General features: G+C 41.7%; 2 protein-coding genes across 2 annotated transcripts; both read right to left on the reverse strand.

Moving 5' to 3' along the window:
* Positions 1–9074: 9074 nt before the first annotated feature.
* LOC112313265 (melanoma-associated antigen B1-like) lies at positions 9075–10079 on the reverse strand. The gene has a single exon (XM_024569818.2). It carries the CDS (start codon positions 10077–10079, stop codon positions 9075–9077), a length of 1005 nt encoding a protein of 334 aa, XP_024425586.2.
* An 11091-nt stretch (positions 10080–21170) lies between these two features.
* LOC112313266 (melanoma-associated antigen B5-like) lies at positions 21171–22205 on the reverse strand. Its single transcript, XM_024569819.2, has one exon. The coding sequence runs from the start codon at positions 22203–22205 to the stop codon at positions 21171–21173; it is 1035 nt and encodes a 344-aa protein (XP_024425587.2).
* Between the last annotated feature and the right edge of the window lie 1958 nt (positions 22206–24163).

Genomic DNA, 24163 nt, shown 5'->3' on the forward strand with positions numbered 1-24163 from the left:
AATTGCAGATATTTCCCCAAAATTATTATTAGTTTTGGACCTATGTGTTAGAAATGTTTGGGCATTAAAAAAATTAATCACAGTCTTCTGTAACTACATGTGGTATTCTAGGAAAGAAATTAATATCAAAAATCTATATAGCAACTTCATGGTACATATTTTACTGCTTTACATCTAATTTATTTTCATTATTTCTTTGTATGACTACAATTCTCAGCTGTGAATATGAGTTTCTTTTTAAGTACATAAATTATTTTCTTAGAATGAACTATTCAACTGCTTTTCCCATTTTTCTATAGGATTGTCTTTTTTATCTATAGGATTTTAAAAACAAATTATGAATGCTTTGTCTGATATGTGTACTGTACATGCATTCCCCTGGTTCATCACTTGCTTTTACCTTTTTCAACAGTGTTTCTTGTTTGTTTCTTTTGTTTTTTATGAACAGAAATTCTTAATTTTAATAAAGTCCAATTTATCAAAGTTTATTTAATACTTAGAGCTCTTTGTGTCAGATCTATGAAATACTTACATTCTCTGAATATGCAAAGAAGTTCTTTCTTGCTTTCTACTATAAATTTTTATTTTACCTTTTTTATTTAGACCTGAAATCCATCTGGAATTGACTTTTTTGTTTATGGTGAGAGATGAAGGTAATTACTCTGACTACTTGATATCAAATTGATTAGCTCAATTTATTGACAAGGTGTATATTTTTACAATAATATCCTTTGTCATACATCAGATGACTGTACATATGCTGGTCTTTCTCTGGATTTTATTCTTTTCTAATTTCATCTGATTTGTCTATTCTTGCACTCAAACCACTCACTCTTAATTAGTGTCTTAGTTTATGATAGTTTCACTATGCCAGTTTTGGTCTTCTTCAAAATTTCCGTGACTATTCTTGCTCCTTTGAATTTACCTCTAACTTTTAGCTTATTAATTCCACCAATACCTTACTAAGTTTTTTATTGGAATTGCATTGAATTTATAGATCAGTTTAAAGAGAATTGATATATTTACAATATTGAAATTAGCAATCAATGAACACCCTCCCTCACCATTTATCTGGTCTTTTAAATTCTAAGAAACATTTTATTAAATTAATTTCAAGGTGTTTTATTTTATGCTATTATAAATGGCATTTAACTGTATTTTTGTGAGTTTGTTGCTAATATATAGATATGCAATCAGTCTTATGTATAATACCTTGTTTCCAAAGCAAGCTTCTAAGTGTTGTTAATTCCAAATTTCCTTTCCCATCCCCCAACCCTATTTGCTTTATGTAGTTACTCAGTGTTCATTTTTCTACCTTTTTGTCTCCCCCTGATACCTCTTAAACCCACTGTCTTCATTAAATTATCTATGTTATAATAAAGGCCATATATGAGAGACTTACAGCCAACATCATACTCAATGGACAAAAACTTAGAGCTTTCCCACTAAGATCAGGAACAAGACAAGGATGCCCTCTCTCACCACTCCTATTCAACATAGTATTGGAAGTCCTAGCCACAGCAATCAGACAAGAAAAAGAAATAAAAGGCATCCAAATTGGAAAGGAGGAAATGAAACTGTCACTGTTTGCAGATGACATGACAGTGTACATGGGAAATCCTATAGACTCCACCAAAAAACTACTCGACCTAATAAATGAATTTGGCAAAACAGCTGGATACAAAGTCAATACCCAGAAATCAAAGGCATTCCTGTACACCAACAATGAAACTGCTGAAACAGAAATTAGGAAAAAAATCCCATTTGATATAGCAACAAGAAAAATAAAGTACCTAGGAATAAACCTAACCAAGGAGGTAAAAGACCTGTACTCAGAAAACTACACAACATTGAAGAAAGAAATTAAGGAAGACACAAACAAATGGAAGCATGTATCATGCTCATAGATTGGAAGAATTAACATCATCAAAATGGCCATATTACCCAAAGTGATTTATAGATTCAATGCAATCCCTATTAAAGTACCCATGGCATATTTCACAGATATAGAACAAACATTTCAGAAATTCATATGGAACCATAAACGACCCCGAATAGCTGCAGCAATTTTGAGAAAGAAGAACAAAGCAGGAGGGATCACAATACCTGATATCAAACTGTATTACAAGGCCACTGTAATCAAAACAGCCTGGTACTGGCATAAAAACAGGCACATAGACCAATGGAAGCTATATTATTTCTAGAAAAAGTATATGTAATGCCAAAACTGTCACAAGAAATAAAGAACTTGAACAAACTAATCAATATTAAAAATTTTTAAACTTAAAAAAAAAATTTTATTGTTATTCAGTTACAGTTGTATGCCGTTTCTCCCCATCCCTCCATCCCACCCCAGCCGAACCCACCTCCCTCCCCCACCTCCACCCTCCCCCTTGATTTTGTCCATGTGTCCTTTATAGTAGTTCCTGTGATCCCCTCTCCTCACTGTCCCCTCCCCACTCCCCCCTGGCTATTGTTAGATTGCTCTTAACAATTTTAAACTTTTTGATTGAAATCTGTAGAATACATGAAAGTATACAAACTGTAAGTAAAAAATGCAGTGAACTTTAACCGAGGTAACGCGACCCAGATCAAGAAATAGACATTGCCAGTATTCCAAATGCCCACATCATGCCCCATGCCAGTTAAAAACACCTCTCTTTAACCACTCTCCAGACTTTGATCACCATAGATAACTTTGGACTATTTTTTATTTAATATAAGTGAAACCATATATTTTATACCCATATGTATGGTTTTTGCATTCAATATTATATTTCTGACTTTCATCCAAGCTAGAGAAGTTAGTACAAATTAAATCATCTTCATTGCTGTAAAGTATTCCATTGTATGAATTCAGCATAATTTATCCATTCTAACCTTGGTGGACATTCGTATTATCTACAATTCGTGGCTATAAACAATTTTATATTTCATCATGATTTCTCATTTTAAAACTAACTGCCATCCTAGAATAAATTATCCCTCATTTTGATGGATTACTTTGGGCAGTAATTTCAAGTTTCATTGTTATCCTTTCATTTACTGTCTTCATAGTCTTTTTACCATTAAAATTAGGAGTTAGTATTTGAATTATGTTAACTCTTTATAACATACTAATAGCCCATCTTTGTTACATATCGCAGAACATTAAAATGATCCTTACCTTTAAAGGATTATAAACTCTTTAAAGTATATGTGCCTGAATTATATTTAGAGTGACTAAGACTGCCTTAATGTTTTCCTCAGCTTGACTAAGTTTAAGGCAGGTTTCATCCTGATTACAGGTCCCTGATCTGCCTGTTCTTAGAGCATTTACTTTACAAAATTTGCAATTGTAAATTGTCTCTCTTCTCCTTTAGACATAAAGTAGAAGTTTTCCAACTCATGAATGTCTTTCATTTTTTTTAATTTTTATTGTTATTCAATTACAGTTGTCTGCCTTTTCTCCCCATCCCTCCACACCACCCCAGCCTAACCCACCTCCCTCCCCCACCTCTACCCTCCCCCTTGATTTTGTCCATGTGTCCTTTATAGTAGTTCCTGTAATCCCCTCTCCCCACTGTCCCCTCCCCACTCCCCTCTGGTTATTGCTAGATTGTTCTTAACTTCAATGTCCCTGGTTATATTTTGTTTGCTTTTTTCTTTTGTTGATTATGTTCCAGTTAAAGGTGAGATCATATGGTATTTGTCCCTCACTGCCTGGCTTATTTCACTTAGCTCTCCAGTTCCATCCATGCTGTTGCAAAGGGTATAAGCTCTTTCTTTCTCTCTGCTGTGTAGAATTCTATTGTGTAAATGTACCATGGTTTTTGGATCCACTCATTTGCTGATGGGCACTTAGGTTGCTTCCAGTACTTGGCTATTGTAAATTGTGCTGCTATGAACATTGGGGTGCATAGGTTCTTTTGGATTGGTGTTTCAGGGTCCTTAGGGTATAATCCCAGCAGCGGAACTGCTGGGTCAAAGGGCAGTTCCATTTTTAGTTTTCTGAGGAAATTCCATACTGTTTTCCACAGTGGCCTCACCAGTCTGCATTCCCACCAACAGTGCACTAGGATTCCCTTTTCTCCCCATGGGAATGTCTTTCTCAAGGACCCAAGAAGCATCTCTTTTAAATGTAGTCATCAAGAAAGCTAGCACTGCTATCCCTTTATCTCTGTAGGAAGGTATGAGCCTAACTTCAATGAAAGTCGATTAGCAAATATAGGTGGACTAATCATACTGACCAACCTTCCCCTAATGCCCTTCAGTACTTAGCCGCTCACTATCTCTCCAATGCTTAAAAACTCTCCTGACCTTTGTCTTAGAGGAGTTGAGTTAAATCTCCTTCCCCTATTGTAATAGTTTTGACCCAATTTTGATGATATGGAATAAAATCTTCCTTGCGTGTTTAACTTGTCCAGTGAAATTTTTCTTTGACAAGAGAAATTATCATTTGGTTAATTCTTAATGCTCCATGGTTATTCACTGACTCATTTTTTGTGTCTTTTGAATAATTTTAATCACTTTGCCAGAGCAGAAAAATTACGTTTTCTTAAAAGGTTATCAGTTCACATGAGCATTCGACTTCTCTGTCATATCTACCTTTTACCGTCTTCTAATAGGATAGTTGATTAATACAATTCCTGACCTTCATCCATGAACTTTGATGTGCCCTACTATAAATCATACCATGTGTTTAATTTATTCTGTTGCTTGCAATTTTAGTAGTTTCAATTTTCTTTGTTGTTATTGACCTTTGCCTCAAACATCCTCAAGTTGGCCTCAAAGCACACATGCCCAGCCAATTTCTTCATCATCATTAGTCACTCACTACATGTCTAAAGAAAAAAAGAACCCCAACCTCCCTAGTTAGGTCTGGTCATTCACAGGGGTGGAGGAACATGACCCACCAGTAAGTCTGTTCTTCAAGATCCACTGGTTTCCAGTACAAGGACAGTATTCTTCCTTGGTGGTTCCTTCCCTATGTTTTCCAATATAATAGATTTCCCCTCTACTCAGTGCTATCCATTTATTCACTTATTACCTGCCCCAGATCTGTTTATCTTCTTCAACATTTCCCTAATCTCTACAATAAAAAAAGGGAGGGAGAGCAGCTCTAAAATTTTATTCTTTTTCAGTTCATAAACTATTTCCTCAAGCTAAGACTTTGAAATACCCCAAGGGAAAGAAAATGCAAACCCAAGGTTCCCAGTGTAGGGGAAGAAAAATACCCTTCTACTCTCCAGGTTCTTGGCTGTGACCCCCCTGTGATGAAATACAAATTAGCAGTAGAAAAACAAACAGATATTGAATAAAATGTATACTTCCTATATACGTGGAGAAAGTCAGGAAAACTGAATAACTCCCTAAAGGTCCAAGCCTCCACCTTAAGTAGCATCTCTAGTTAAAGACAAAATATGATGCAGGGGGCGGGGAGCTACTAATGAGAGGGTTTCAGGCAAAGCACAGTAAACAAGGGTAAGGTTGCTGTGCACATTAAAGTCGTGCCTTCTCCACTGATGAGAGTTTCTAGAGATTTAGTCATTCTCTTCCTGTACAGAGAGGGAGACACCCTTACAAGTAGAGATTCCCTTTATAAAGGTAAATGTTTCTTACAAAAGAGTAATTTCTACTACTCATTTCAGAACTTTTCCTGCATCTGCTGCTTCTTAAAAATAATCAGCTCAAAATAATCTTTATGCCAAAGAGACTTCCCTTTGCCAGCCTTGATGAAGTCAAGCACATTGCCAACCACATTGCACATCCTTATGTTTGTTGGTTCTGACTCAATAGGTCATCTTCTTCTTTATATGAAAATTACATCTGAAATAAAGAAATCAGCTATTTGACACTTCCATGTAAACTTGATAAATCCGTATTATCCAGCTAATAAATTGATGTAGCCCCACCCCCAAGATCTTAAACCACTGTACTTGGCCATAGTACAGGCACACTTTTTTCTTCCTTTAAAAAGATATTGCAAAGCAAAAGATTTTAATGTACTTTTAACAATGTTTCACGACTAAAATAATGTTTGAATTTTTTACTTTTGAGGCACCTGATCCCAAGAAGAAATGTGTCTGAAACCCAGTCCTCTATATGCCATTTATTTTTTCTTAAACCTGGTGAATTGGTACCATTAGCTGCAGAATCATACCTCTATTGCAGGTGGGCAGATGGGAAAAGTAAAAAAAAAAAAAAAATGACTTCCATATTAAAATAAAGTCACTCACAGTCACAGTAATAATTAAACTTGTTGTTTTCTTCCCTGAGGTTTTTCTCCCCATTTACTAGTCTTCTCATGGGAAATAGAATCAATAAGAGTTAAAAACTTCTCTCAACTCTAGGCTTTCCTCCCCATCCCTGAAATCACAACACTTAACCTCCCTAGGAAGTTATTGACTATCATTCATTTTCTAACCTGGTATAATGATAAAATGCAGCTATAGATAGATCTGAGAGGTAGCCTGAAACTTGTAGTGGTTTCAAATCCCTTTGGAGGACCATAGATCACCAGTTTTCAAAGTATAGTCTTAGTACCAGCAGCAATAGTAATACTTGGGAACTTTTTAGAAATGCGATTTCTTGGGCTTCCAAGTGATTCTATGCTTGCTAAAGCTTGGCAACTGTTGTCCCATTCACACTGCTTTGGCTGAATGCAGTGAAAGAATCCAGAAACTGCTTCTTTGACTCCCTTGACTTTGGCTTCTTGTCCACAAGGCCTAACCAGGCATACATAGGGGGAAAAGCAGACAACTCTCACTGACACAGATTTCTTAGAGAAGAAAACTCTTTTAACAACCTGAGTACCTCAAGTTGACAACTTTACTTTCTGCCTTAGTCTCAGAGAGCTCTATGCTTCCTTCTTCAGTTCTGGACACCCCTTTCCAAAATCTAAACATGGTACTGAAGAATCTTGGTAATAAACCTTAGGGGAAGCAGAATTTGCCACCCCAAAATATATATCCCTTTTGGGATATAGATTACTTTAAGATGGTTATTTTTAAGAAACAAAAGAATCAGAAACTTTGACCCTCACTCTTAACCTGCCTAAAGGGATTCCAATAGAAAAATCCAATTAAAGGAAAGGAGCATCACTTTACCATTGTAAGGAAGGAAAAATGTTCCTCTACTCATTAAGGTTCTTCTAGTTGGTCTAATAATCAAATTGACATGAGACAGATTAGCAAGAGAAAAACAAATTAAAGTTCAACAACATATATACCTCCTGTATACATTGGAGAGACCCAAGAAAACTGAGTAACTCCACAAAATGGCCCATGCCACCACCTTAAATACATCTCCAGCTAAAGACAAAAGAAGCTTAAGTCCATGCCTTCTCCACTTACAGTGAAAGCAGGCCTTGCAGAGGAATACACTCTTACAGTTGGAAATTTCCTTACAAAATAAATACCTTTATAAAGAATAACTTTTACTTTGTTTTCAGACCTTTGCCTTCCTGTTTCTTAAAATTAATCAATTGCAAATAGAGAATTATAAATTCTAAAAAAACACCCTAAAATAATCCTTATGCCAAAGGGGTATAAATTGTGTTGACAAATTCTATTACCCTACAAAATGCATTGCTTATAAGGGCACTCCCTTAGGAAGGGCAAGCAGCAAGGTTGTTCTTTTACCAGGTGTCCCTACCTAATAATTCTGCTGCCAGATGTTCAGACTCTAAGTGCTCCACTGTGGTAACATTTAGCCTTTTTATTTCAATAGTACCATTTTCATGTTTTGGGCATTTCCTCTTTGTAAAGGCTTTACATATATTAAAGATTTAACTCTTTGACGGACATAGAGGTTGGATATATTTTGAAGTTCACTTATCTCATGCACGTATATGAGATATATATGTGTGTGTATATATATATATATATATATATATATATATATATATATATATATAGTTGGTCTGGAAAAAACCCAGCCATTGTTCATATAATGAGAACAGTTTGTGTGACATCAACGTAACCTGGCAGCCAAGGAGAGTATTGAGGAGATGTGGTCATCTGGAGGACAAAGAAAGAGATGGTGTGAGTGCTGTCAGTGGGGAGACTGATGCTACCTTGGTTTTCACCAAGGCCACTTCTCCAAGTTTCCTTGAGGCCAGTTTTCTAGGAACCCACAGAGCACCTACTATGGTCCCACTGTCCCCTGAGAACTCTGGGCAGGCAGTCAGAGGGAACCTCAGACTATAACCTACCAGACCTGCCTGCCTGGGGAGTACTGGGGTGACAGCAGTGGGGACTGCCAGTGGGACCGGGTGTTCCAGGTTGTGAGAGTCTTCTCAGTTCACCATTAGAATCATCCTGTTAACTATTGGCAGGTCCTGGGCCCACTCTATTCTGTTCCAATGAAGTTGAAACTTCACACTGAAGCAACCAGGGCCCTGAGACCCCAGGGGAGGCAGTGAAGAGTTTCCTTAGCACCTATGCCTGTCAGGGGGAACCCAACTGAGACATATGTGGAGACAAAAAAACAGTTGGTCAATTAATGCTAGAGGGGAAAAAAGAAGACAGGAGCAAGAAACCAAATTTATTACAATTTAATTTCTCATACAGTTTGAAGAATTAAGCAAATCCAGGTATATGCCATTTAACTTTACAAGGAAAGATCAAAGACAATAAAGCAAACTAAGAACTGACCAGCCCTTACTTTTGTTTCACCATTGTGTGATCGCCAATATTTTCCTGTAAGATTTTGCACATTTGCACACAAAATCCTATTCCTATTCTGCGTTAATTTGCTCTGTGGCAAAAAGAAATGTGGAAGGCTTTTCTATCGGTTTGCACAGAACAAAACTCTTGATCTTAAAGCTCAATTGTAATAAATGCGACATCCAAGACATTAATACTCTTAGATTCTTAAGCAAAGAAACTTTCAATGAGAAGGAACAACACTTGAAAATACATATACACCTAAAAAGTACTCATCTACAGAAGACAAAGGAACCAAACAGAATACACATTTTGTGCCTTACAGAGCCGACTATGCTTTACTAGTTAGAAGGCTGATTGACTACTCTCTGCAAACTCAAGGTGACACGCCTGCCCCACACCTCCTTAGATGTGCGAGGAGCTTCTCTACTTGGCCCTGGAAGGGACACTGCCCTTCTCAAAAGTGGCGACCATGGCTGCAGCTGTGAGCCATGCTCGGTCTTCCTCATGTCTCAGTGCTTCCCTGAACAGGCTGGGGAAGGCAGTGGGGACCGTACCATTGACCTTGGCCCACAGCTCCAGCGCTTCCATCTTTCTGACCTCAACGTGGGCTCTTGGGCCCCACACAAACACGTGGTGTGGAGGATTGCTGCCGGGCACCTGGTGGTACTCCAGGTAATTTTGCTCCACCAGCTCGTTGGCGATGAACTCCCTGGGCTCCCCCACGATGGCGTGCATCTTCCCAGGACGGACCCCCAACACATCGAGGAACTCCAAGATCTCCTCCTCAGTGGCTTGGTCGCCCTTCGCGAAGATCAGCCCCAGGACAGCATGGAGGAGCCCGGTTTTGGGCACCACCTCTTCACTGCTCAGGTCTCCCTCAATCGGGAGGCCCAGGTTGTTGACAAAGGCATAGATGTGACCGTTGGGCTTGACAGGCTTCAGCTCAAGGCCAAAGAGCAGCTCCAGGTGCTCACAGGCTCTCCGGAAGATCTCAGGATATTGCTCCTTGTACTTTCTGTTGACGATCCTCAGCAGCGCAGCCTGTGTGATGGGCTCCTTCCTTTTAAGCTTCTCCAGCAGGAACTGCACCAGCCTGTACACCCTCCTGTTGAGAGGATCTCTGCGAGCTCTCTGACGGGTGAGTGCAGCTCTGGAGGCTCTTATTCTTTCCTCTGCTGGGCTCTTGGCAGCTTCATGAAATCTTGGGCATGACACACCTTCTTCAGGAGAGCTAGTGGCCGAGGCTCCCTGAGGCTCTTGGGATGGACCAGGAGCAGGGGAGCTCGTGGGAGATTCCCCAGAAAGACGAGAGGCGGAGGACTCTTCAGCCTCTGCTGCAGTGGCCTGAGCACCCTGGAGACTCTGAGACTCCCTTTGTGGATGCAGGCGTTTCTCACGGGCGAGCTTACTCTTCTGCCCCCGAGGCATGATGACAATGGTCAGGGCCAGCAGGCGCCACTGTGAGCAAGAGAGTAGGTGATGTCAGCACATGAGGGAGGGAGAGTGAGTTGGTGTGTGCCCCTGCACCTTGGATTGAACCAAGGTTGCCCCTGCAGGGCCTGAGGGCAGTGCTGAGGGATCCTCCAGGGCTCCTGCTCTCATCAGCCTGTCCCCTGAGGGCTCTACAGAGGGAGTTAGCCTGAGCCTTAGGCCAGAGCCATAGAGCCCTCCCTGGGTGCTTCTTGGGTGAGTACAGGGGCTGGCAGGGGATATATGGGTCCTTGGCTTTGGGGTGCTTTCAGGTCACATTCATGGTCATCAAGTTAATTATTGGCAAGACCCAGGTCCCACTTCCAGCTGTTGCTAGGAATTTGACACTTCACACCTCTGCGATACCACAAGAATGAAGCGATATGCTGTTTCTGGCACAGAACACCTAGAACGGATATCCTTCGGGAGCCCTCTCTGCCTGAAAAGTCTGGGGACTTTTTAGGGTCCCCAGTCGTCATTCACACTTCTCACATGGTGGCTGGTAGAGCCCCAGAGACCTCCTTACTGCTGACTGCTGGCTTTACCTTCATCACAACTTCAGGGTAGATCTTCCCTCAGTCCTCACTCAGTTTCCCTGGCTGGCACTGCTAGAGCCAGGGCCCCCTCCGTCTCTGCACTTGAGTCCTACGTCACACTAAGGTCGGCACCCAGCCAAGAGCCAGAGGAGGAACTGAGATTGGCCTTGTCTGGGTGCATTTGCCTGGCTTCTCCCAAATGATGACACACCATGAAATGGATCCCCCTTGTGAATGCTCCCATGGGGCCTCCCTCCAACCCTGTTTGACTCCCTAGATGGGCACCTAATGTTGCTCCCACTGCTGAGTGGTGATCCCACTTCTCAGGTAAAGGCCAGACCCCTCTGACCCCTGAGCGGGATTTAAGGGCGCCTTCTGCCAGACGAATGCCTGACAAATGCCCCTCCTTGACTGGCAGCAGACAAAAGGATTCCGAGGCGCTGTCCGTGTCACGGGCTCCGTGGTCCACGTATTATCATGCACCTCACCCTGAATCTTCCCATGACCTGGACATGACCTCTCTGGTCACCTGTTGCCAACCCTTAGACCAGGGCCCCCACCTCCCTGACTCACGCGAGGACAGAGGCAGAAAGCACCCCAGCCGTTAGACCTGCCCAGACCCTCCCGAGTCGATGCCAGGACGAGGGCCAAGTACGCCCCCTTCTGGGGACGGGGGTGCCCTCCTTCCTCACGAAGGTCCTCTGAAGGGGCTGAGATTTCCTCGCCAGCTCGAGCTGAGCCAGAGTCCACCACCCTTGGGCCCAGGCCTTTATTCGCTGGGAACCCACGGGGGACGCAAGGCACTGTGGGCCTAACTGCCACTTCGGGGCCTGCAGGGCAGAGAGCAGGGGCGGGCTGGGCTCTGTGGCCACCTTTCTTCTCAGGGGGAAAGGGGACTGGAGTTGTCGGGGACGCGTCCCCACAGACCCCACTCACGACACCGTGCACCTTGTCACTGACAAGATGTGGGGTTCCTCCCTTGGGTCACCCTGGACAGCCGCCTTCTGACGAGGCCTCGACTTCGGCAGCAGCGTGCGTCGCGGGAAGTGAGGCCAGCCACTTCCGGTCATGAGGGTGGCTCATCCGGAAGGGGGCGTGCGTTCATGGCGGCGAGCGTCGCACAGGACATGCACACGGGGGTCTTTCATCGGTTTGGGGCAGGTTCAGGGACTTTCCCCCCCTGCTGCGCAGAGTCAGCCAGCTTCGGAACAAGGCTCTCAGTTACCTCACAACCCCAGTGGGAAGTACCTGGGGGCCTGAGCTTAGCAGCCAAGCCTGGCGCCTCTCAAGACGGACAGTACTGGTTGCTCCCGTCCATCCTGTCTCCGTGTCTTCCCTGGGCTCCTGGTAGGTGCTGGGCTACCTCCCCTGTGCTGCCCTGGGTTCAACCCCTCCTATCAAGTCCCCAACTCCCCGACACCCCTGCTCAGTGTACAGGGACATCTCATCCGGCCACTCCTGCCTGCGGCCCCCCAGACACGGTGGCAGGGGGTGAGAATCCGGTAGGGTCCAGTGTTCTGGGGTGGGCCGCTTGCCCTGAGTTCTAGCAGGCCTGCAATTCCTCCCTTTGGTAACTCGAAGCCTTCCTTTCCTTACCAAGTCGCCCAAGAGCCCCCTGAGGAACGGAGGATGATGTCAGCGTCATTGAATTTTTTTGTTGACACTGTTATAGATGTGCCCATTCCACCAGCCCCGCCCATCTCCCCCCAGCCACCATCTTCCCTTCCCTCTGTCTTAGGGTTTAACTTTTAAATCTTTCCTGCAGGGCATTCTCTCAATGTGCTCTTTTTGCCACTTACAACCAGTCTCAACCTCCACAGCATTTCCTCACCTGCCCACACACACGCTCTAGTTCATCACTGACTTAGTGTTCCCCACGGGTGCGTCATTTTTCTTGTTTTGTTGTTATTATTAATAATGCTTTCTTATTCCTTCTTTAATTTTCCCAGGGCCTGTTTGGGTATGGGAAAGAGCAGGCTGAGTTTGGTTGTCAACTTTGGAGTTATAGGGAAGGCCTTAAGTCTTTAAATATGTTCAAGAGAATTGACATACTTACAGTATTTCCTTTCCCTTCAGTAAACTTAGTTTGATGCTTTTTCATAATCCTATCGGTAAGTTTCCATAGTTGCTGCCAAAGAGCTTGTATATTTCAGCATGGTTCTCTGGTAGTTATATTTTGTATATTATTGTTGTGAATGGTATAATTTCCATGACATCTTTCTGTTTGTTACTGATTGTATTTGGCCAGGGTTCAGCTTTTCCCATAATGATCTTTCATTCATCCGATTTCTGAAGTTCCTTACAATGTGCATCTTTTTGCACCAATTACTTTGTACTTTTCAATGAGGACATCATACTTTTACCATTATCACTTCCTTCTTTGCACTATTCTTGCTTCTTACATGCTTTGGTATTTGTATACTTGTGTAATAGTCATGTGCATGGTATGTATTTTTATTCATTGGTAAACTGTGCATTTGACATCAAATATCTGTGTCCTCCTCTGGGCTCTGTTGGTTATAATCATGATGTTTCACGCTGAATATGTGCATTGTAGAGTTTTCAAAATGGGAATTCTCTCCTAATGATAGTTTGCTAAAGTTATTATCATGAATTGGTGTGAATATTTGTCAAAGACTTTTTCTATACTCCTGCACATGGTCACAAGATTTTTGCTTTTGTTTTTCTTTGGCTCATGGAGTAATTTCCAGTTGACAGTATTTTCTAAAGTTTCTTAACTTTAAAGTTTCTTAGCTATGTTGGAAATACTATGAATTTATCTACCATATTTGTCTCTATGTCAGTGAGGTTGCCTTAAGAGTTGTTATACTGAGGGATCCTCATCTGGTCTTTGTATGAAGAAGGGTACTGTGTTAAATTGGTTGAACAACTCTCAGCCTGTTTGTCTTGATTATAAGAGTTTACATGAGAAGGTACCTCATTTTTTTCCTTTGCCGTTTGCATTTAACAAGTGCCGAAACCTTGCAGGTCTGTGAGTATTTTGACATAGCCTTGGGTAAGTATGTAGTTCCTGTTTCTATTATGTTGATTAGAGATTTTTATTTTTCTTTGGAGCTATTTAACTGTTTATCGCTTGCCTAAAATGCTCCATTTCACTTGAATTTTCAAATAAAAGACATGATATGTAAATAAAATCTTTTTATTATAGAAATTCTCCAACATATACCACAGTAGAGGATAGAATAATGACCCCAATCACCTGACATAATCTCAACAACAGTGCTCCATTCTCATAGGAAGAATCTTGTTCATATTAAGGTTAGGGATTTGTTTGGTTATTGGCAAGCACACTATACAGGTAACAACATGCACTTCCATCAGGATATACACGATGTTTCTTGTCTCTTGGTGGTGACATTGGCAGTTGTCTTTATCCATAAATCCACTAGAGGCTGCAGGATGTTAATTCTAGAATTCTAATTTCTGTTGAATTGATTACCTGAATGTCTTATTCAGCTACAACTTTGTCTTTGTCCACCACTTGTCATCTTGAGATATTAGCAAAAACTTTTTAGAAGTGTGGTCTTACAATTGCCAAATCTCTTGCACCCAAGTTTTTCACAATTTCATTTTTCTAGTATCACAGATTTCTGCTTCTTTCATTTATGTGTGTAATACTAATAAAATGGTTATATAAATTCTCTCAAAGAACAAGCTTTCACTAGTTGTTGGCTCTGCTGTCCACTGTTTCATCACTTGTGCATTTATCTTTATTATTTCTTACCTTCCATTTCTTTGTGTTCAATAGGGTATTTTTTTCTATAGCTTCTTGAATCATTTGGATGTTTTAAACATGTTTAAAACTAAATCTATTTAATGTAATAAATATTCCTGTAAGTACCACTTGAGCTGTTTTCTAACAATAGTGCTATAGAGTTATAGAGCTTTCTATGTAGTGCTCATTTTTTCACAAGTTGAATATATCACTAATGCTCATAATTTTTGGAATGTGTGTGTGTTTGTGCATACAAACACTAGAGCAGAAACAGTTATTAAAAGGAGCTTTCAGTTTTGGGGTCCTTGGAGGTGTTTTGCTTTGTTATATTTTACATATTAATGATGGCAGACAGTTGAGCAAATTTTACTGCTAGTAACACAGTCGATTTTTTTTAATGAAAAGATGTCACATAAAAAATTTACTTAAAATAATTGGCCACCTACAAAATTCAAATAACCAAGAAGTCAGAAACTAAATACAAATCACTGAGGGGATTTTTTTCATAGACTTTATTTTCAATCACTTTTAAGATTAGAGGAATATTTTTTGTTTGTTTAATATTTTCAAAAGATTTTGTTCATTTATTTTTAAAGAGAGGGAGAGAAACATCAATGTGTGGTTGCCTCCTGTGCACCCACTACTGGGGACCTGGCCCACAACCCAAGCATGTGCCCTGACTGGGAGTTGAACCAGTGACCCTTTGGCTTGCAGGCTGGCACTCAGTCCACTGAGCCACACCAGCCAGGGCTCAAGTTTACAGGAAATTTGAGCAGGAAGTATAGAGAGTTCCCATATCCTCTCACCCCCCCCACACACAGTTTCTCCTATTGTGAACATGTCCTCTTGGCATTAGTGTAGTATATTTGTTACAATTAAACAGCCTATATTGGTACATTATTATTAAAGTTCACAGCTGGCATAAGGTTCACTCTTGGTGTGTACATTCTGTGGATTGTGACACATGTATATTGACATGAATCCATCGTGCAGAGTAGTTTCACTGCATGAAAACCCTCTTGTGTTGCTTGTTCATTCCTCCACCTATGCCTGTGAACTCTTAACCTTTTATACTGTCTCCATAGTTTAACCTCTTTAGGAATGTCATATCATTGAAATTATGTATATACACCATTTTCAGATTGGCTACTTTCACTTAGTAATATGCATGTGGGGTCCTCCATGTCCTCTTGTGGTTTGATAGCGCATTTCTACTTTTTGTTTAACAATACTACATTGTGAATAAGTACCACAGTTTAATTATCCATTCATCTACTGACGAACATGTCGGTTGCTTCCTAGATTTGGCAATTATGAAAAAAGCTGCTGCAGCATTTGTGCGCAGGCTTTTGCATGGGCATAAAGTTTCATCTCCTTTGGGTAAACACCAAGGAGTGCTGCATTGTATGGTGAGAATATGTTTACTTCTATGGGATTCTCCTAAACTGTCTTCCCATGTGGCTATACCATTCCACACTCCCACCAGCACTAAATGAGTGTTCTTGTTGCTCTGCCTCTTCTCCAGCATTTGCTCTTGTCAGTGTTTTAGGTTTTAACCATTTTAATAGATGTGCACTGATGTCCTTTTATTTTAATTTGCAATTTCTTAATGATATAATGTTAAGCATCCATTCATGTGCTTCTTTGCAGAAATTTGGTATCATTTCTTCCTACAGATTTGACCAAATTCACCAGCAAGCCCATGCAGAAATGCTACTTTCATTTCGGGAAGATTCATGAATTATTGATTCAACTTCTGTATAGTGGTTAGTCTGATCTTTTATCTATTTTCTCTTGTATAAGTGATGGCTGATGGTGTTTTTCAAAATATTGGTCCATTTCATGTAATATATCAGAATTTGGGGCATAAAGGTGTTTTGTAAGTTTTTTTATCATCACTTAATGCCCATGAAATCATTGGCAATGGCCTCCATTTATTTTTGATATTAGTAATTTCTGTCTTCTCTCTTTTCTCAGTTTACTTGGCTAGAAGTTTACTAATTTTATTTTTTCAAATAATTAGCTTTTGCTTTTATTGATTTCCTCTATTGATATTTTCATTGTTATAGATTTCTGCTTGAATGCTTATTATTTCTTTTCTTCTGCTTACTTAGGATTTAATTTTGTATTCTTTCTCTAGTTTTTTAAAACATTAGAGTTTTGTCCTATTCTAATATATGCATTCAATACTATAAATGTCCCTTGAAGCATTGGTTTTGCTGCACCCAGCAAATTTTGACAATTGTGTTTCATTTCATTAGGGTCAGAATATTTTTTTAACTTTTCCCTTTCGTGTCCTTCTTTGAGCCATGTGTTATTAGATGTATGTTGTTTAACCTCCAAGTACTTTGAGACTTTACTGAAATTTTTCTGTTATTGATTTCTAGCTTGATTCCATTGTTATCCTAGAGCTTACTTTGTGTGATTTCTATTATTTAAATTGTATGATGTGTGTTTTATGGCACTGAATGTTGTCCATCTTGATGTGTTTTATGTGAGCTTGAGAAAATGTGTTTCCTGCTGTTTTGTTTTCTGAGAATGTCTTTTAAATTCAGGTATTCTGAAGATTCTATTCAGTTCAACAGTATCCCTACTGGGTTCCTGACAGCTGGATCTGTGAATTCCTGAGAGAGTTGTGTTGAAGACTCCACTGTAATAGAGGGTTTGTCTCATCTGTGCTTTCCTCAGGTATTTTGACACTGTGTTTTTTGGAGCATACATATTAAGGATTGTTATATCTTCCTAGAGAATTGTCTCTTTTAGGATTATAGAATGTACCTCTTCATCACTTCTAATTTTCCTGGATCTGATTTCTGCTTTGTGTGAAATAAATATTGCTACTCCAGCTTCCCTTTCATTTGCATTAGAATGGCATATACTTTTCCACCCTCTTTCTTTCTTACATTTAGGCTGGATTTGTTGAAAAGAATGTATAACATGATTTTTTTAATCTCTTCTGACAAGTTCTGTCTGTTCATGTGTGTATTTAGACTACTGATGTGTAATCATTGATATACTTGGGTTATTATCTACCATACTTGTTACTGTTTTCTGTTTGTTACCTTTATTCTTTTCTTTATTTTTTGTCTCCCACCCTTTTGCTACCTGCTCTGGTTTTAATTAAGCAACTTATATAATTCTATGTTCTCTCCACTTTAGCATATCAATGACACTACTTTCTTTGCTTTTTTTAGTGGATGACCTAGAGTTTGCAGTATACATTTAATTGTGTTTAAAAAATGTTAAGATTTTTCCTTCCAGCTTCTATGTTCTTCTGACCCAGCTAATCATCAAACTAACACATTTTAACAGGTAAATCAAAATTTGTATGCATGCACACGGGGAATTCACATAAGCATGAAAATTCCAAACACCATGAGACAACATTGAGTATATAAGACATTTTTTGACACAGAAGAAAAGCTGGAGAACGGGGTCTTAGATTTCAGAAATAAGAATATGTGATTTACAGGTCATTGAGGAAGAGGGGAACTCACAAAGCAAGAAAATCCTTGCTAGGCAAGTTGAAAACAAAGGGACACAGGGTGTCTAGCTAGCAGACATCTTTCTAAAGTCCTCCTGTGTACAATACATAATTCAAATGAGGCTAAGTCAGAGCAAAGTTCCATTTCCCATAGCCAGTTTCTCTGTCTGAATCTCTTGGGCAGGTAAAGGGGGAGGGTAAAAGTTTCTTTCTGAGTCATGTTTCTTAATAAACAGCTTAAAATCAGTAAGCCAAAAAGGCAGCTTCAGGATAGCAAGACTTTGGTCCCTTCACAGTATACATTTACAGCTAATTCAAGTCCACTTTCATATAACGCACTGCCAATTCAAAGGCATTGCCAATTCTTCCCTTCTGCTTCTTATAATATTGCTGTCATTTACTCTGCTGTTGCTCTTATTCTGAACTCTTTGTTATCTATTAGGTCAAATAAGAAAATAGAATATTATATTTTATCTCCATTTATTCCTCCTCTCACTCTCTTCCTGTCTATATGTAGATCTGAGTTCCTGACTGTATCACTTTCCTTCTCTTTGAAGAACTTTATTTACTCTTTCATTCAAGGTATTTCTGTTGACAAGTTATCTCACTGTTTGTTTGTCTGAGAAAGGCCTTTATTCTTTTTCACTTTAAAGTATAATTTCCCTGAACATGGAATTTTAGGTTGTTGGGGTTTTTTTTCTTTTTCTTTCAACAATTTAAACCTTTAAGTCACCTTTCTTCTCACATGCATGGTTTGTAAGGAGTAGACTAATGAAATTTTTATCCTTGTTTTTCTATAAGTGAGGCACTCTTCACTGGCTCCTTTGACAAGCATATGTATAAAAGCTTTTACATCAAGAAAGATTTTCTGAATTAAGCAAATATTTTTCTTTTCTGAAGATTTTTATTTATTTATTTATTTTTGGAGAGGGGAAAGAAGGGAGAGAGAGAGAGAGAGGAAAACATCAATGTGTGGTTGCCTCTCTTGTACCCTGTACTGAGGACCTGCCCCACAACCCAAGCACGTGCCCTGACTGGTAATCAACCCAGCAACCCTTGGTTCGCAGGTCAGCACTCAGTCCACTGAGCCCCATCAGCCAAGGCAAATATTTTTATTTAATATCTCCCACCACCTGACAGTTTTATTTTGTTCAAAAAGTTAAGCTATGGCAATTTTTTTTTCCTTTCAAGGTAAAGAAAAAATAACATATATGCAAGATGTTTCTGTGCGATTCAGACCAGAATACCTTTATGCTAATGTTTGGAGAAGTATATTTTTTTATCAATGAATTTCTGCTTTGGCAAAAACAAAAATGAAATGCTACAAAATGTATTACTTTTTTATTAGTTTTCTATGTTTTGGATAAGGTATTTCTAGGTATAGGTTTTCTGGCATTTATACTGCTTGGCATTCTCTGAACTTCTTGGATCTTTGGTTTAGAGTTTATCATTAATTTTGGAAAATTCTCAGTCATTACTATTTCATATATTTCTACTCTTACAGGATCAATGTAATTTGTTTCTGCCAATATTAGTTGCATACAGTCCATCATATAAAGATTGAATCCAATTACGTCAGGGAGAATTTGCTTCATAGGTATCCCCAGGTTTTGAGCTTGGACAACAAACATGCAAACCACATGGCAAGACGACTAGCAAATATTGCCCCATATTTTAAACATGGAGGTAAATACTATTATTTTGATCCTACATAATACCCCCTCAACTCACTTGGAATTTTATTAAACCCAGGAGATGTCATACAATATGTAATATTCTTGGAAAAACACTGAATGGACCAAAAATTGTCCCTAGCCAATTAAACAAAGTTAAAACTATACATTAGAGCATCTGCCTTTAATTCAAGTGAAGAGTAGCCTTCCAGAGGTGGATGCACCTCATGCTTCCAGAATTGATGTTGACGTACAAGCCCTTCCATCCCTTCTGGTTGGCCTTCCATTTCAAATGCCTCTTTTTGCATTCATTACATCCTCATTTAGTTTTTGCCAAATTCACTCAAGATAACCTGCTTTAAATGCTCTTTTAAGAGAGCAGGCACTAGCTCTTTCAACTCAGGGTAAAGGGGGTCAGGACAGTAGCTTCTTGGCATGTCACCTCAAGGCAGTACCACCCTTGTTTCTCAGAAACTCCCTTGAGATGATGCACATAGAACACCTAGTTTGCACATTGTGTTCACCCACACTGGGACAACATCAAAGGGTACCTTCTCTTCCTGACCCAGGTGGATATTTGTCTCCAGTTTACCCACAGGTGCCAAGTAAGTAGTGGCAGTGGTTTCCCATTATATGCTAAATGTTGGTGTCCCTGCCACCCCCAATTCATGTGTTGAAGCTCTAATTCCCAGTGTGATGGTACTTGGAGGCAGGGTGTAAGGAGATACTGAGGTTTAGTTGATGTCATGACGATAAGGTGGCCATCATGCAATTAGTGTTCTGGAAGCACAAGAGATGAGAACTCTCTTGCTACCTTGTCAGGGCACAGGGAGAAGGAGGCCATCTACAACAAGAAAAGGCCTCTCACCAGGGGAATTCACTGTGGCTGTTGATTTACAATTCCCAGGCTTCGTGACTATGGAAAATGTAGTTTAAACCACCCAGTCTATGGTATTTTGTTAGAGCAGCTGCAGCAAACTAACACACACTCTGTCTCCCACCTCTGAAGCATACATTGGAGGGACTGGCCTCTACTTACCATTGCCACAACCACCACTGGCCCATCACATAGGGTCAATGAAAATGGCATCTGACTAAGGACTTGCACTTTCCTAAAGTCCCAAACCATCTTCCTCCAGAAATTTCTACATAACTGCTCTCATAAGGAACACCCTCTTCTTCACCCATTCTTTTGAGTTCACCTCTATGTCTGAACAGGTTCTTCAACATACTAACACATATATGAGTACAACTTGCAGGCGATAAAATTACATGAAAGAGACAGGACTTCCATTAGCATCCCCAGTACTAACACTGAGACTTCCCAAGAGCAGATACTCGGGGTGTGGTGGATAAAAGAGCCAGAAAACACAAGACTTAATTTCTTAAGATTCAATTTCTCTTAAGTCTTGAACAAATTAACAACATCAAATATAACATTTAAGTTTACAAAACTGGAAACTGACAGGAACAATGAAAACTAATAAGACTGATCATGCTTTTTTTTTTTTCCTATTACCCCCAAAATTTCACTTTGGGATCCTTTTACAACTCCAAGAATATTACCCCTTTTGTGATGTTATATATTCTGGTCTAGAAGACAAAAAGCCTCAGACTTCTCTAGGGGTGGCCCTGGAAGGTGCGCTGACTTTGGCAATAGCGGCAGCCCCGGCTGCTGCATCTTTGGCTCAGCCTCTTGCCTCTGTCTGCCTCATCTTGCAAAGCCTCTTCATAACTGTGTGGATAGGCACTGGGGAGGGTACCATTGGCCTTTGCCCAAAACTCCAGCACTTTCATCTTGCTGGTTTCAAGATGTGCTTGTGGGCCCCACAGGAACTCATAGTATGGAGGATCACTGTTGGGCACCTGGCGGTACTCCAGGTACTGGAGCCTCACAAAATCTTTGGTGATGAGCTTCCTGGGCTCCCCAAAGATGGAGTGCCTCCTCCCAGCATATACTCGCATCACTTTCAGTTGTCTCCAGATATCTTCCTCAGAGATACGGTTGCCATGTATGAAGATCATGGCCAGGATATTCATCAGGAAACCGGTCTTGGGTGACCCCTTGCCAGGACGCACCCTCCCATTATTGGGGAGTTTCAGTTTGCTGACAAGGGTATACAAGTGACTCGGTGGGTCGGCTTCATGCAACTCTAATGCGAAGATAGATTCAAAGTGCTCAGAGGCACTCTTGAGCAACTCAGCAAATTGGGTCTGGTAATCTTCCCCAACAATTTCCAGCATGTCAGCCTTCAAAATGGGCGCTTTCGCTTTATACCTGTTCAGAATATATAGCTCCAAATTCAAAGTCTTGTTGTTGAAAATATCCATCTCTAAGAACTCAGTGCAGAATGAGGCCTCAGACAAGTCTGCCAGATCCTCATCATAGCTGTTGGAAGCTTTGTCACATCCAGGGCAAGAAGCACCTGCAGAAGGACTGGTGGGAGTTGATGCTCTTTGAAGCCCCTGAGAAGTGCTATATGATCCAGCAACAGGCAGACTCTGGGCATTACCTTCATCCTGAGGAGCAGAGGAGGGAGTAGACTCCTCTTCTGCTGCTACAGAGCTCTCGGCATTGCCACAACTCTGAGGCTCACCTTGGGCCTGTTGGCGTTTCTTTCTGGCCCGGAGCTTACTTTTCTGACCTCGAGGCATGAGGACACTAGTCAGGGACAGCAGGCAGGAGTATGGGCAGCAAGTCAGGAGATGTGGTCACCTGGAGGACAAAAAAAGAGATGGTGTGAGTGCTGTCAGTGGGGAGACTGATGTTACCTTGGTTTCCACCAAGGCCACCTCTCCAGGTTTCCTTGAGGCCAGTTTTCTAGGAACCCACAGAGCACTTGCTGTGGTCCCACTGTCCCCTGAGAACTCCGGGCAGGCCAGAGGGAACCTCAGACTATAGCCTACCAGACCTGCCTGCCTGGGGAGTACTGGGGTGACAGCAGTGGGGACTGCCAGTGGGACCGGGTGTTCCAGGATGTGAGGGTCTTCTCAGTTCACCATTAGAACCATCCTGTTAACTATTGGCAGGTCCTGGGCCCACTCTATTCTGTTCCAATGAAGTTGACACTTCACACCGAAGCAACCAGGGCTCTGAGACCCCAGGGGAGGCAGTGAAGAGTTTCCTTAGCACCTATGCCTGTCAGGGGGCACCCAACTGAGACATATGTGGAGGCATCTCCTTCATGGGCTGCTTGGTCCTCAGTTTTCATGCAGGGTACTCACATGATCTCCAGGCACTACCTGGCTATACCTCCCTTCTGCAGACAGTGGCTGCACCCTCACACTAAAGATCTCTTCAGATTAGATGTCAATCAGTGAGGGTGAGCCTCAGCCTGGCAGGCCTGCCCTGAGCCTTCAGGTTCCAAATGCAAAGGTGAGGATCAGAATTTCGTGATCTCATTCAATGGCACATGGCCCCTTCAATCTTTCTTTTCACATTTGTCATAGCCTGGCCTCCTCTTTCCTGCCTGGATTTTCTGAGATCGCCCCCTCCCCCAGGAGGGTGAGGAGCTCCTCAACTGCCTGTGTTCTCCAAGGCTGTGAATAGGGGCTCCTTTGATCCCTCGCTGTGGGTGTTCCGGCATATATCATGGGCCAGGAGACCCCTTAACTCCCGGAAAGACCTGCAAACCCCCCTACTGCGGAGGGTAAACTGTCCTTTTCAAAGGCAACATCTCACTCCCTCCGCCCGGCAGCGCCCATCCCCCACCCTCCCTCTGAGAACGCCAAAGACCACGAGGAGTGTCCGTCATCGTGTCCCCGAAAACATAGGTATCCCGGTCTGCCAGGTGGATGGGTTTCCCTAGGTCCTCTGACTCCTTCTGCAGTTGGGACGCTTTCTTAACTTGAGCCCCCTACCTCCCCAGCCACCCCGGGAGACGCGAACGGGTCCTTCGCGGGAATTTCTGCCAAGTTTCTTTGTCTTGACCCTTGTTAGGGTCTTCTTCGCCTGTCCCTTTTGAACTGCTCCCCCACTTACAGCAAGGCCCACCCCTTCCTGAGACTCGGGCTGGAATTCTCAAGCCCTACTGCTTGGCCCAGGGTCTCCTAGGCCTGAGACCCGGGGCACGGCAGCGGCAAAGGCCTGACTCCAGGGGCCGGTGGTTCCTTCATTCTTCATTCAGCCTCCTCACCTTGACTGCAGACACAGCCTGGGCTTCCTCTCTCGCCTGCCCTGGGCCACCGCCCCAGGAAAATCTCTCTCCTCCCAAGATGGCCTAGGAGGAAGCGTGCGCAGCTTTTCAGGGCACCAACGACATGGCCTCTCAAGGTTCACTGATGCGCAGAAACTCTTGCGCCCCCTCTGTTCTGGGGTGAAGGGAGCCTCAGTCTCAGCCAGGATTCTCAATTACACCCCGCCTAGGGCCTTGCAGGCTGCCCTGGGCCACAGCCCTGACCACACGGTACTCACTCCCCAGAGGGGTTCCGAGCCAAAGTAACCCCACAGCCTAGATCTAAGAGCAGATGAGGGCAAGTGTTCGCACGACCCTCTGTAAAGTTGTGTCATTCATCTTGGTCCTCCACTGGGCTCATGTCCCTTTAATGAAAGGCTTCCTGGGAAATGCCAAATCCCTGCAAACTCTCGCGTGGTCTCCGTACTGCAAGTCTTA

Source organism: Desmodus rotundus, chromosome X (assembly GCF_022682495.2).
Source record: "Desmodus rotundus isolate HL8 chromosome X, HLdesRot8A.1, whole genome shotgun sequence".
NCBI classification, from domain to species: domain Eukaryota; kingdom Metazoa; phylum Chordata; class Mammalia; order Chiroptera; family Phyllostomidae; genus Desmodus; species Desmodus rotundus.